Source organism: Corvus moneduloides, chromosome 3 (genome assembly GCF_009650955.1).
Source record: "Corvus moneduloides isolate bCorMon1 chromosome 3, bCorMon1.pri, whole genome shotgun sequence".
Taxonomy (NCBI): Eukaryota; Metazoa; Chordata; class Aves; order Passeriformes; family Corvidae; genus Corvus; species Corvus moneduloides.
This window is the reverse complement of record NC_045478.1, coordinates 94,276,820-94,291,330: the sequence shown is the minus strand read 5'-3', so window position 1 is coordinate 94,291,330 and position 14,511 is coordinate 94,276,820. Positions and strand designations below refer to the sequence as shown.

General features: G+C 39.9%; 1 protein-coding gene across 2 annotated transcripts in view; it reads left to right on the top strand.

The window, feature by feature from the left end:
- PRKCE (protein kinase C epsilon) overlaps positions 1-14,511 on the top strand; it is a 292,509-nt gene that overhangs the window by 235,944 nt on the left and 42,054 nt on the right. For both annotated transcript variants that reach the window (XM_032102808.1, XM_032102809.1), the window contains exon 11: positions 2,207-2,361. In XM_032102808.1, coding sequence (XP_031958699.1) covers positions 2,207-2,361 — 155 coding nt within the window. The remainder of the gene's footprint in view (positions 1-2,206; positions 2,362-14,511) is intronic.

Sequence of the window (14,511 nt, the reverse complement as noted above, 5' to 3'; positions counted from 1 at the left end):
AGGGATACTTGAAACTGCTCTTCAGAGATACCCAGTCTGTGGTGCAGCAGTGAGAAGCCTAACAAAGGACAGTGCCCACATCTTCTTCTTAGGGATGTCGTATCCTCTTACGGTATATTCCAGTAGCAGTACAGCTATGCTTTTGACTGGCTTCATCACAAAACTGACTGTATTGAGGTTATCCTTGAGCTCTAGCTTCTGAAATCCTGAGACCACCTGAGAACTATCAGATTTTCTTTTAAAAGATATAATTCTTTATATTCTTATTATTCTTAATATAATTCTTAATATAATTCTGTAACTCTTACTGGTTCCGAAGATAAATCAGACAGACAGCACCAGGACCCATATTTTTGCTTAAAGAAGCAAAAACGGTTATAGTTAAACCCTACACTAATGTCAGAAGGTCTGCACTATGATTTTGAGCATTTCATATCAGCAGTACTGAGCATTACAAAAAGAACAAAGACGTGGCTCTGAATCCATGCTCTTTTGAGTGTATGATGCAGCCAGAAACTTTGATGCTATTCTTCAGGAGGTTTTCCTTCCTAGGGGATAGTAAGAAAAATGGTGAAAAATGGACCAAAGTCATTAGCAATGTTTTACCAAGAATGCCAGTTCACCTGGCTTTCCAAATTTCATCCAGTCTGGCATTCTCTGTGTTCCCAAGATGCAGGAGGAAAGGCACAAAGTTTTTTTCTGCATCCTCTTTCTGTAATCAGCAAAAAGTCAGACAAACATTTCTAGCCTCTTCCAGGAAGCATCCCTGATAAGTACAACATTCAGGCCTTAATGAGCAGGATTAATGCACACACTTAAGTTTAAGGGTATTTTTAAGTGCTATGCTCGGAGTCTGAGTCATAGAGTAGATGATTAAGGACAAATGACAAACATCTATGAATTTCTGGATTCATATGTATAAACTATGTAATCTGCAGGCTTGGATTCACTAGGGGGAGGTTAATTAAACTTCGATCTTCTGTTGTTTTTCCTTGTCCAACGCAATGTCACATCTTGTCTCCTTTTCTTCAACCCAGCACACCAGGCGCTAGGAACTAGAGCCAAACTGCAGTGTGACATCAGAGCTGCAGAGGGGTGAAGTCCCATGCTCACACACCTGTGAATCATGTGACCAGGGAAAGAAATGTCTGTGTCACATCACATCAGGACTACCTCCACCTCTAACTAAACTCATGTGCATATAGCTGTAGATCATTAACAGTAAGGAAATAAAGAATGTGAAGTAGCCATTCACCAAGGGTGAGCGGGCAAGGAGTTGAAGATTTAGGGGTATTAGTACAGACTAGGGAAAAATAGGAAAATTTGTAAGAAACACTTAAAAAATTAGGATCTATATTATATCAAGTGGGTGTGTGTCATTTCTTTCCTTATGCCTTCACCTGCATTGCCAGTTTACATAATAAATGGTTCAAGAGGCCAAGCACATCTTTAGTTTACTGATATTTTCAGTTCTGGCTATTTCAACATGTGCTTAACTTTTGGGTTAATCGTATGACTGCCTGAGAATCTCAGTTGCTGTTCTCAAGGAAAGTTTGTTTCTAGTCCTCCATCATGGAAATAGGCTTGAAAGCTTGAACAGGGAAGTGATAAGCATTAGAAGAAAATAAAAAGAACCTGATACATATTATAATAACACAATCTTATTTCATTATGAAAGTTTGAAGCAATTGAAAAAAACACATATAAGTGTTTGAGATCGGCAGCACTGCTTTCTATAGCTTAACAATTCTAAATAATTTTTACATTATTTGGAGAAGATGCTTTGCAGACAAAGTAACTGGTAAGAGAGAAGTGAAGAAAGAAGGAGATTGAAATAATAATAATAGTCAATAAAATTGACTTATCTTTTCATGGTTATGGCTAAATTATGAAAGAAACATCACTTAAGTATCTCTATTATTATATGGCATTGATTATAATTCCATATGTATTTGTTGATGTGTGGAAATTTGTGTGTCTGTTGTTTAATACACTATTTTGATTGCCTTTTTCTCATTTCTCACTTTGAGACTCATCTCATTTTCTTTAGATTTGGGGGGTTTTGGTTGTCTCCTTTTTCAGAATCGTAGCATTGGTTCCTTTTATTTCTTGATGTAAATGCTCCAGTCACCTCATGTGTAGCTTCAAACAGTTTTTTATGCCACTAAAAGAAATTAGCTAAATACCACTGTTTAATTAATTTCAGGACCGGCTCTTTTTCGTCATGGAATATGTAAATGGAGGAGACCTAATGTTTCAAATCCAGCGCTCACGCAAATTTGACGAGCCTCGATCCCGCTTTTATGCTGCAGAGGTCACATCAGCACTCATGTTTCTTCACCAACATGGTGTCATCTACAGGTACTTTTTTTGATCAAAAATAAAGTATTCTTGGGGCTTCGGGATGGTTTTGGCTGAAATCCTCTGTCTCTTGGCAACCAGTTTTAGATTAGTTGTTTGTTCCTATTTGCTTACACAGAACTTTTTTTTTGGCTGTTTATCATTGAGAATGTTAACATTTGAATAGCCTCTGCAGCAGTCGCCAGCTGTGTGTGCCAGTTTTGTGTTGTAGTCCAAATAAAGTGGGTTTGAGAAAGCTTGGCACAATGCAGCCCAGAGGTGACCTTTCTGCAGATCGGTGCAATCTCTTCACTTTCCTCTCTGTGCCATAGATTTTCCTCTCGGTTTCTAACTCCCTGCCACTTCCTGAGTTTGTTTGTCTGAATTGTCTCCACTCCGATACAATCGGGATGTTAGTTTGCAATGCTTTGCTTATGCCCCTTCCTCTTCACTGTTTGGGTGAAGGCTTAGTCACCAGCAGGAAGTGGCTCTTCAGAGACAAATTCTGATTTGCTTTCAAGTGCCCTGCATCTATTTGAACCTCCCTCACTGGCCCCAGTCTCTAATCTTCAACATCCATGCACACACACACACAAGAAGTGCACTTTGTTGTGCTGGGATGAAGAATGCATTTAGGGATAGGCTTTATTATTAAAAGTAAGGATTCGCTTTGAAAAATTTCACCCTGATGTTAATGTGTTTATTAAATCCTTTATCTTGTCATTTCACGCTTCCTCTCTGTTTTTATTTGTTTTTAGCAGCCTGTTATTGCTTGTGATAAATTTGGGCTTTCACAAGCAGCATGCTTAACAGGTTTTGTAGTATAAATCTGTCCTGTCTAGTAAAACCTTTGAGTTCTTAAGATCTAACTGACCTCTGTTTTCTCCCTTGGTATTCCTACCCTCTTTCAGGTTATCAGTTTTGATTTGAGGTAATGATCTGAGGGGCAGATAGTCTCAAATTTCATGAGGAGAAACATCAAGATGAGGATATGGAATTTGGCATATCCCTGCATTCATGTAAAGGCAGGTCTTAAGAGTACTAGAAATTGAGAAAGGAATATTAAATGTTTAGGAACCAGGGCTGAGTGGTAAGTTCCATTAAAAGCAATTGGCTTTCCCACATACAAAGGGATTCAAAGGGAAATTTCTCAAAGGCGTCTCCTTTCCAGAGATATGGCAAACAGCAGAACATCACAGCTTCTGAGGAAAGTAAATCTTTTTGAAAGTGGTCCTTTCATCAAAAATCTAGTTTTCTTTATAAAAATCTTTGCTAGCTGCAGCTCTTAATCTCCATCTTTTATTAACGCTGGTATGATGTTTGCATACTGGGTTGTACTATTGGCCCTGACACTTCACATGGGTTTGTTTTCAAGTGCAGAAGATCCAACACATTTCTTACCTTTCCTGCCCATATCATATTTCCTATTCATTGTCTGCATTTACTTCCAAACCTAGGTATTTGTACATTTACATAATAGAATGTGGCAACCTCAGAATTTATAAGTATCTGTCATAAGGGGAATAGACAAGCTTGGCACTTTGAAAAGTGAAGGATTTTGAGGATTTGTTTCCATGAAATACTTGGGCTAGTTTCCTCTTCCTGGAAACTGGAGGTAGACCCCTTGTAATTAGCAGTCAGTTTAATGATTTCTGTGAACCACCAAGAAAGAATTGGTATAAAATTACATCTCCCTTCTTTATATGAGCATGCATTCATTCACCGCCCCCCCCCAACTTTCTCTGCTCCCATCCCTTAACACACATTCTTCTCTCTCTACCCTTTCTTTCCTACCTCTTTTCCCTTGTTCTGTATATAGCTTCTTCTGTGTGTTGGCTCCTAGCTGGATGCATTGAATCGCTTCATGTGCCTGTGTTCTTTCTATGGCTTCATCAGCAGAACGCTTCCATCACAAGAGGAATGTCATTCTGAGACAAAAATGTTTCATCATTTAAACTTCACAGGGTACTCACAACTTCTGATTCAGACACTATGCTGACATGTCTGACATGCATGTTAGAGTATGACACTGAACTTGTAAATGGAGTGTTATGCTGAGTGTGCGAGCAGAAGACACAAGAGAATGTGAGTTGTAGGATGAAAGCATAAGCTATTAAAAGCAACAGGAAGAAATAAGGAACAGATTCAGTTTTTTGGTTTTTTTTTTTACATAGGCTTTTGGATCTTGACATAGCTATGTCTGTAAGAATAATTGGTTTTCCAAACTGTGGGATACTAGGAGTTCAAATATTTGTAAAATGTACATCCCAGTTATGCTGTAAAATACAGTAGAAGGAAGAAGTTAGAAATTATTTTAAAATAATTCATCATAAGAAAATGTCACAATTCATTCACAATGTGCCAGGCCCTGGGAGAATGCATTTGTTTATGTCAAGCATATGTAAGAATAGTTGTCTTGCACAGAATGGTTTCAGCCTAATTATTCCATACCTCACTGCATCATTTACTACAATGTTAAAAATGCGTTGGGATCAAGTCACTCTTTACATCTCCAGAGCTCTTATTAGCTGGCAAACAAGGAAAGAAAAGGGAAAGAAAAAAAAGAAAATAAAACAACCTTTCCTCCTGACTAGCTAGCAGTCTTAACTACCTAACATGCCTTCAGATAGTTTAATAAAGAATACTTGTCTTCTGTATAATTATATTTCTAGAAAAAACATTGTGGTGTGAAATTAATGGTTATTTGCCAAAGTGGGAAATGCTGCTTGTGTGGGCACTACTTCAAGGAAAGTGGAGAATATATAAATAAATTAAGATGTTTGATGGAAATGTAGGTTTCAAAATAGCTACTATACCTTCTGATCTTTTTTCAGTCTTGTATGTGGAAGTATTTGTGTGGAGCTAAACAAAGTTATATTTTTGGAAGTAAATAACTAGCTTTAGCTCATGCTTTGGCTTGTTGGTTAGGTTTTTGGAAAGTGCTATGATGATACTAAATGATCATCTTTTATAATAACTAGTTTATCCTCATTTCCCCTGAAGTTCAAAGAGAAAGCCAGGTCCCTGTTTGGCAATAGAAATTATTCTCTGAGTTCACATCTTTGCAGCTGGCCCAACAGTTGTTCCCAGACTTGTCCAATTACTGGTGTGCTCACTGGAATTAACATATATCTTCATTATGTTTATCTTCCTTATGTTTATTGAGTTAATGTTGGAAATAAAGATGAACCCCACAACTTTTATATATAAAGATTTTGCATTACTGAATGCATCTCGTATGATAGATAAACTTGAGGATAATTTTCATTGTGACATTTTTTAAAGGTGCAGTGTTACTGTTGTGTCAGAAACACTTCAACAGCTTAACAAAACTGTTTACATTATCCCTGCCACCTTCCCTCTCATCTGGCATTCAGCTATTCAGGCACATGGCAGGCTGGGGCCTGATAATACAAGTACAGTCAATCAGACACTAGAGAAGTTTCAATCCCGTTTTCTGGCGCTTGTCCTTGTTTGTGTTATGCAATTGCAATTGCACCACTGTGAAAAAATGTATCCGAGCTTCAGGAATTAAGAACTAGACTATGAATCTCATTTTGATTTTGCCTTTGAGCTGGACTGGAGTTTGCCCTTGGTGAGGAAGGGTTGTGGACTATGTTTGGTGTCACCTGCCCCTGGAGTCTGGTGTATTTAAAGTCAGTTATCATAATATGTTAATATATATTATGTCTGTATAAAATGTATTAGTATATATTCTCATATAGGGAAGATGCAGCAAACTGTGTGTGTTAAGAAACTGTCAGTTCTGTACTCTCCTCTTGTACTGACTTTCAATATTCCTGTGCACTTTCTGCAGATCAGTGTACACGTGGCATGTCCTTGTTTCACTTGCAGTTGTTGGGCTGAGGTCAGCTGTTGTTGGGCTGTTGAGTGGCTGTCTCTGCTCTCAGTGTAGGAGTTCAAGTGAGGTGACACAAGTGACCTGCTCTGGCCTGAAATACCTACAGAGAACTGTTGTCCCCCCAGGCAGGAAGGTCGGCACTAGAACAGGGTGCCACATCGCAAACATCAGTGATGGTGTCCCCAGTTCCTACATGATTTAGGAAATAACTGTGAACTGTAAGAATTGTTTCAGTGGTTGCGTGTTGCCTGATCTCTGTAATCCTCCCGAATCATTCAAGTGCTCTCTCTGAAACACAAAAGAAAGAAACTGAATGTACACAATTTTGGTTCACCTGAAAGGATGAAAAATATCTTAACTGGGAAATTAGTGTCACCTGCTTTGGGTTGACCAAGGTATGATCAAATTTTTTGCTTTCAAGTGTCGGATCTGTGAGGTGTTGCCTTCAAATCATGCAGTACTTGGTCATGATGGAGTCCTATTCATAACTGTGGGTTATTATGTTCCTCAACAATATGAAGTAATAACCCAGTCTGTAACTTGCTGGAGCTTTCTGAGGCTCTCTGCACTCTGTAATTAATGTGCTGGTCGTGATGAAGGATTTATTAACACTGAATTGAGCAAATGTGGATGTAAATGTGCTGATGCCAATCCTTGAGTACCTTCAGCCTTTTTCTGTACACAACTACCCTAATAACTTGTTTGAACACTAACTGAATTTTTCCCTAGATCAATTTCCCCAGCATTCCTGTTTATCAGGGCAGCACACACCAGTGTTTCAGCAAGAACAACTACCTAAAATTAAAAGCACTTTCATTAGTGTGTTTTTATGTGAAATAAGAGCATTTATTTAGAAAGTCTGACTTCACTGGTGGTTGTGTGATTCAGTGCAACCTTGGCAGAGTAATGAGGAGTTATATTTACACTGATGAAGATGTTGCATGGTCAGTGGTTAACATGTTAAAAGTCATCATTCTCCCAAGTTACCTTACTGTGTTATTTCTGAATGGCAGCAGCCAAATAAAATTCCCCTCCCCCCCCCCCCCCCTTTTTTCTTTTAAGCAAAACTAGACATGGAGCATTTCGATTTACGTATGTAAAGATCATCGTATGGCAACTCAGAATACTTAAAGGTTAAACTGGTGCTTTAGCTGTGGTCCATGAAAGAGGCCAAGCCCTTGTACCCTCCTCTGGCATATTCACACCTAAGCACAGGAATACACTGAACACAAGGTCCTCTCCACATGAACTGCCTGTTGCAGCAGTCTGCTACAGAGAAGTTACAGTTTGCTTCTGGCCCAAGTGAGCAACAAACTATTTCCTTCACCTTCAGTAAAAATAGGAAGCAAGGAGTGAATTGTGCAGGTGTATCTGGAGTCCTAGTGTCTCCAGGGACTGCTGCCCAAGCCACGCCACCTGACCAGTGCTCCTGGCTGGGTTTGAGCCCTGGACTACATCCACGCTCTCTCTGCTCTGCCTGGTCTAGTTTCCAAAACTGAATGTGAGCTCCAACAGGATTTTAGTCAGTGGCCTCCTGCCCTCTTCGCCCTTTTTCTTGCTGGATTTAGGCAGACCAGCAGTCGTGAAATGCATAAATAAGCAGGATGTCTTCCCCGCAGGAAAAGGCAGTGGGCTGGGGTGGAGAGGAGTGGAGCTGAGGGAGATGAGAAGCAGGAAGGAGGGCTGGTTCCCAGGCTTCTGGCATTCGGACCGAGGGAGTCCACCCTGCCATCTGCCCAGCTTATGTATTGTGCTAAAGGCTCTGTCGTATAGGAGAGCCTTTGACAAGGTTTCCAGCTGTGGAAGGATGAGTAAAGGCTGTGGGAATAGGATATGAACCACATGGTCTTGCCAACAGTAGAATGCTTTCTAAATTTCTCCTGGGTTTGGAACATAAAAAAATGGCTGTTATTGTCTGTTGTGTGGGAGTTGGGTATGTGGGGGGGCAGTGCTGGGCAGTTAATATTTAGAAGGATAGACCAGCACCATTGACCTTATTTGGGGAATGACAAGGTACTTCCAGGGCGAGTTCTTGGTAGAGAGGTCAGCATTGTTTTTTTGCTTTGTGTTTATTTGGTGCAAGATTTTCTTGTTTAATGACCGTTTGTATAGTGCTGTATTGTGTAAATAAAGCTATGACCTTTACCTTCTGATAACAGTATAGAAGTGAGTTAATGTTAAATGAGAGTGAGCAGGGAGTGGGAATCTGCCAGGGTTAATGCCAAGTTTACATTCCTCTGAGGGCAGCCATGTTCCGGTACCCTCAGTAGAAAGGGCAACAGTGCCTCTCAACAGATAATAGCAGTGAAATGTTACAGAACATATTTGTATTTATTTCTGGGTGAATGTCACTGATTTTAGATGATTGATGTTTGTGTCTTTATTTTATAACAGGAAGAAATGTGTGTTATCTCTCAACGTTTGATAAGAAGATTTTAACTCAGAGAAACATACACAAAATAAAAATCCAGTAAAGCTGCAGCACATGTGAAACTGAACTGTACTGATACAGGACAAACCCATTAGTTTTCCTAAACTGCTGAGACACGGCGCTGTTTCTGCAGAGTCATGTACACCAGCTCCAAACAAAATCATACTCTGCAAACAGTTTTCCAACAGAAGAAAGAGAATACTTTCTGTTTCACAATGCATTAAAAATCTGAAGGTGCTTCCTACATGTAATTCTGCTGCTAACAGGCAAAAGTTAGGATTGAATTTTACAGTGCCCTTCAGTTATGTTTGTCTTCAAGGAATGAAAAATATTTCTATAACCCAGTTGCAGTGGTGTTGAAACTATGTCACATTAAGGGTGAGGCTTTGCCTTTTTGCATGCTGTTGAATGCATCTGCCAAAGTTTCATAGTAATGCAGAGAAGTGCACAACAAACGTGGTTCTGAGGTGATAGGCTTCTAACAAAGATTTTGTTGTGCTCTTGAGATGCTTCTCTCAACAAAGAGTCACTGAATAATGGAACTGTAGAATCACTTGGGTTGGAAGGGACCTTAAAGATCATCTAGTTTCAACCCTCTGTCATGGACAGGGATACCTCCTGCTCTACCAGGTTGCTCAGAGCCCCATCCAACCTGGCCTTGAACACTTCCAGGGATGGGGCATCCACAGCTTCACTGGGTAACCATTCCAGTGACTCACTGCCCTCATGATATAGAATTTCTTCCTAATATCTGATCTAAAAATACTGGCAGTTTAAAGCCATTCCCCCTTGTCCTGACACTACATGCTCTTGTAAATAGTCTCCCTCCATCTTTCTTGTAGGCTCCCTTCAGGTACTGGAAAGCCACAGTCATGTCATTCCAAAGCCTTTTCTTTTCCAGGCTTCACAATCCCAGTTCCCTCAGCCTTTCCTCACAGGAGAGGTGCCCCATCCTTCTAACCATCTTGGTGGCCCTCCTGTGGGCTCTCTCCAGCAGGCCAGTGTCCTCCCTGTGCTGAGACCCCAGAGCTGGATGCAGCACTGCAGATGGGGTCTCACCAGAGGGGGGAGTAAAGGAACGAAATCCCCTCCCTCGACTTGCTGCCCATGGTGCTTTGGATGCAGCCCAGGGTACAATTGGCTTTCTGGGCTGTGAAGCTGGGAAGTAATGCGAAATGTTAGATGAAAACAAGTAACGAGCTCTACTTAGTGGGAGTTTTTTTAATAGTGATGACAAAAATGCTGAACAACCTTAAAAGAAAATTTGGATTACGCCCTTCAGTAAAGACATTTGCATACAACTCTGTTTTTTGGCCAGAACCTTGCTACTTTTGGCTCAAGGTTTACATTTATTCTCTTTGCCCATCTTCCCACCCCCTCTTTTATCCACCTCCTTGTTATATAAGAGCTTATCACTTAGCTGCTGCTCCAGTAACATTCCTGCATGCACTACTCAAAGGCTGATTTTGGTTGTGAGGCTGTTCATATGCATGATTTGTGCAGCTTCCTGAATGATTTGGGACCTTGGTTTGAGCAAACCCTCACATTTGAGAAGGCACTGTTATTAAAAACCATATGTTCTTTTGCTTAACACTGCAAATGGCAGTGGAAAATGAGAATTTAGCCAATCCGAAAGCTGACATAACTGGGTTATCACTGAATCCTTTGAAAACTTTAAAAATGTCTGTTTAGCTGACAGCTTGTAGTCAAATGGAAGAAAACAGAAATAATATTGTTCAGCAGGAGGTTAACTAAATAGGCCTAACAAACTAAAACAGAGAAAATACAGCCAGTAAGAACCCCAGCACTTTGGGGAGTGCACCAAAGTCTTTACTGCTACCAGCATAAATAGTGGTAGGATTACATCAGAAAGACCTTGGACAGACAAGGTGCAGTCTAACCAAGGCAATCAGAAAGGGGAACAGAATGGCTCTGGTGGCCCTGACAGTGCCGAAAGTGAGCAGAAAGATGAGGAGTAACAAGGCCAGAGTGGTAATAAATCCCTTCTTGTGCCAGCAGTAATTCATGCCCCTCTCCTTGGCTGCCAGTGTGTCACAGAGCCTGAACAAGCAGCTCCCCAGAGCAGCAGACAGTAGGAGAAATAATCCTAAGTAGGAGTCTTCATCATCTCAGCAGCATTGAGTACATGTGGAGGAGGCAGATGTGGAGCAAGGTAAGCAGGAGTAGCAGTAATGCCAAGGCCAGCTTTTGCCAAGATGGGAGATAATAGTGTGGTTTCTGCAGTTACATACCTTGGGATGGATGGCTCCAGGGACAGACAATTTACTCTCACCACCAATTTGAGTTTTAATCCCCCAAGACCACTTATGGTGGGGGTGTAATATTTTAGATTTTGAAAAATTTCTACAGTAACATCCAGCTTTTGAGAAGAGAGGCTTACGTGAAGCCCAAGCAGCACTTCTCACAATGTACACACCCCTTGGTGTGTACATTGTGGTCTTCACTTCTTGCCTCCTGCTTCGAGAATTTGTTTCCAGTAGTCAATCTTGCAAAACAGCAGAGAGAGAGAGAAAATAGATGTGAGAGGCCAGAAATAATGGTGGTATTGACATATGTATACTTTTTCCTCGAGGCTTCAATTTCCTTCTCCTGATGTATGGAGGACACAGAAAATGTCACTGTCAAATGCAAACAGTGCATGCAGTTGTGTGCATTTTTTTTGGTGTAGCTTTGACAGTGGCAGTTGTAAAAGTATTCTTCACAAGGTATTCCAGTGCTAGAGTGTGTGATTGCCCCTTCAAGGGAAGGGGAGGATGGGATAGCTTCAACAGTAGATTGCCAGTATAGCAGCCAGCATGGCTGCACCTTGGTATGAACTGGGTAATACAGAAGCAGTACCCAAAAAAATGAACCAAAGAAAGCTTGGTCACTAATAACCTGAACAGAGGAACTTCATGTGTTCAAAACATGGAATATAAAGGATAAAATTAAGTAGTCACAAGTAAACATTATAGCACTTCACCAAGTATTTACTTGATTTATTATAGGGTTTCCAAGGGAGATCCTATGGTCTACTAAGACCCATTTAAAAAATGTCTAAATATATTCTAACACAAATAATGAGTCAGATGGAATTGCTATGGTCAGTTAAGTGGGTAATGGATATTTAAAAGCTTTCAAACATCAATAAATCTGAAAGAGCTCTAATGGAATACTTGTAGAACAAAAATAATTGGCACTTAAGAACTGCCTGAGTATGTGTCTGCCTAAATTTAACTACCAGTGAGAGGACAGCAAGTGTTTATGGTGCTGTATCCTGAGGATATAAAAGGCATACCAAATGCCTGCCAGTTCATTTGCTGATAATCTGTAATGGGTCCAGAGAGGCCATAACTATGATCAAGAGGCTCTGATTCCCATTTATATGAAAGTCTTTAAATATCTGCTAGCATAAAAGGATCCTCCGATTGTGCATGAAGAAAGTAGGCAGCAGCTCAGCAGCATGTGCCTTGCACAAGGCTAAAGGCACTCCACTGCAGGCTTGTTGAAGCTGCCTCTGCTAAAACCCTGTAAGCTGATGTCTGCAGACACTGAATGAGAAATGCCCCAAGCAGAGCAGAGAGAAACCCTTCGGACAACCCTGCTTTTAGGCAGGTTCTCTTTTCACCTTTTGAAAATTCACAAAAGAAAAAGGAGGGGGTATTTTGTCAGCTCCAGATCAGAGCTAGTGGTATGCTTGCACACAAAGTAGGACAGAAGTTTGGGGTTTCTGTGGAAGTCCCAAGAGGAAGAGGATTTCACCATGATTTCTAAAACAGCTGCAGATTGAGTAGTTGTTTTGTCCATGAGCAAGAGGGTTTGAAGAAATTTTGAAACAGCATCCTGGAAATTCTCTGTGTAGTAATAACAACAAAACATTAACTGGTATTAGTGAGCTATAGCTTATAAAGCCAGAGACAATTCAGTGATGAATCTCATATAACTCACTATTGCTAGAGACTTTTCTCACCCGGCTCAGATATGTGTGCTCTTAGGGCAGAACAATTGTCTGTATAAACCCAATCCAAGAGAGATTATACTAAAACCAAAAAACTGTGCCCACAACACTTACAATAATGGGGTTTGTTTCTTGCCCACCTTGTGTAATAGCATCCATTTAAAAAGCAGTCAAACACAGTTATGTTTGCCTAGTTATAGCAACAGAATTATGAGGGTAGGAAGACTGTGGAAGGATTGATGTCTGGGGCTGAGTGGGCACTAAAGGGTGAAAGGGTGGAACTGAATCATTGCTAATGGAGTATTTTGTTTCATCATTTAATGAGTTGAGAATCACAGTGCCCCTTAGGGGTTTTTTTGCTACACTATCAAGTCTTAACTAAACAATACTATAAATTGGTTACAGAGACTATAAACTAATACCCTTATTTGTTTCAGGGTTGGGCAATGCTGGGTTTAGTATATCGTGTATATGTCTTAGAGATATAGCACAACTTCTGCAACCTCTCTCCCATTCTGTTTGAAAAGCATTTTGATAATCTTTCTCAGAGATTTGTTTGTTCATGCATTTTTAGCTAGAATTAAAAATATGATAATAGATAATAAAAATATGTTGTAAATGTGACCATGACATGATATGGGTATAGAAAAGCCACTACCTGGCATATAAGAGACTGTTTCTTTAAAAATCATGACTCTTATTTGCAGTAAAACCTCCTTCTGACACTGGAAGAAAAAAGCACTTTTACAATGGAATTAAATTGTACTCAGTGTGCTCAGTTTAAGGCTGTCAGAAGGATGCAAAGAGACTTTATTGTACATTATAATTTAATTAAACTTTATAATATTTATAACCTGTATAATTAGGTTCCTTGCTAGTCTTTGCCCACATAACTATCTGGGAGCTTTATGGGATAATTTCTGATCTTGTCAGAACATGGTCTGGTTAGCAGATCTCGGAAGAGGCTGGGCATGCAGAAGTTACAAAGATAATTCCTCCGGCCCAAAATAACTTTTTTTTCACGTTGACAAAATTGTTCAAGAACAGCCCCACTGACCAGTAGTTAATATTATAATCCTACTGAAGTTAATATTTACACGCAGTGACTACCCAGTAAGTACGAAGTGTTAGAGATTAAAGTCATATTTTAGCCTCCCAAATCTTTATTCAGAATTGCCTCTCTCTTGCAATTGGGCTGGACGGTTGGCTTCTCTTGGTAGTCTCTCTGTCTTCACAGCTGAAGGTAAATTGCTATAGCACTCTCCTAGCCTTGATGTTGGCAAAAGTGAGTACACTGTAAATTTCCTAAGTCATGCCATGTTTTATTTCAAATAAGTAACCCATGAGTCATCTTTCCATTGCATTCATATTAATTAAAAATCGTGGGGTGCCTTGTATAAGTAGATTTTAAGTGGTGACATTATAAGTTGGCATTACAGCCAAAGTAGCATTCCCAAGCATGTTTTCTGGAGGAGATGGGGGAAGGCTGCAGCAGCTACATTGGAAAAAATGCTGAAGTTGAAAGTTCCTGCACATGAAAAGATTGTCTACAAATGTTTGTGCAGCTTTCTGGCAGAAGTTGGGGGCAAAAGTAATTTGATTTTGCTACACAATTGTAATTTTAAGAGTGTCTTATAAAATATAATTCTCTGCATTAATATACATAGCCCATTTTAATTACGTATCAAAGCAAGATTTGGATTTTGAACCATTAGCTTCTATGACCTCTGTCCAGAAGCAGCATAAGGAGTTTATTTTATGCATAGATCAACATATAAGGGCAAGCAACTCCCATTTTTTCAGTCATTTTCTTCATACTTTATGGACAAATAATACTCTTCTTAATTTTGCCAGAATCCCTCCACTGCAGTGATCTTCCATCAAACATAATAGAAAATTGTTAACTGTACAGAATTTTGA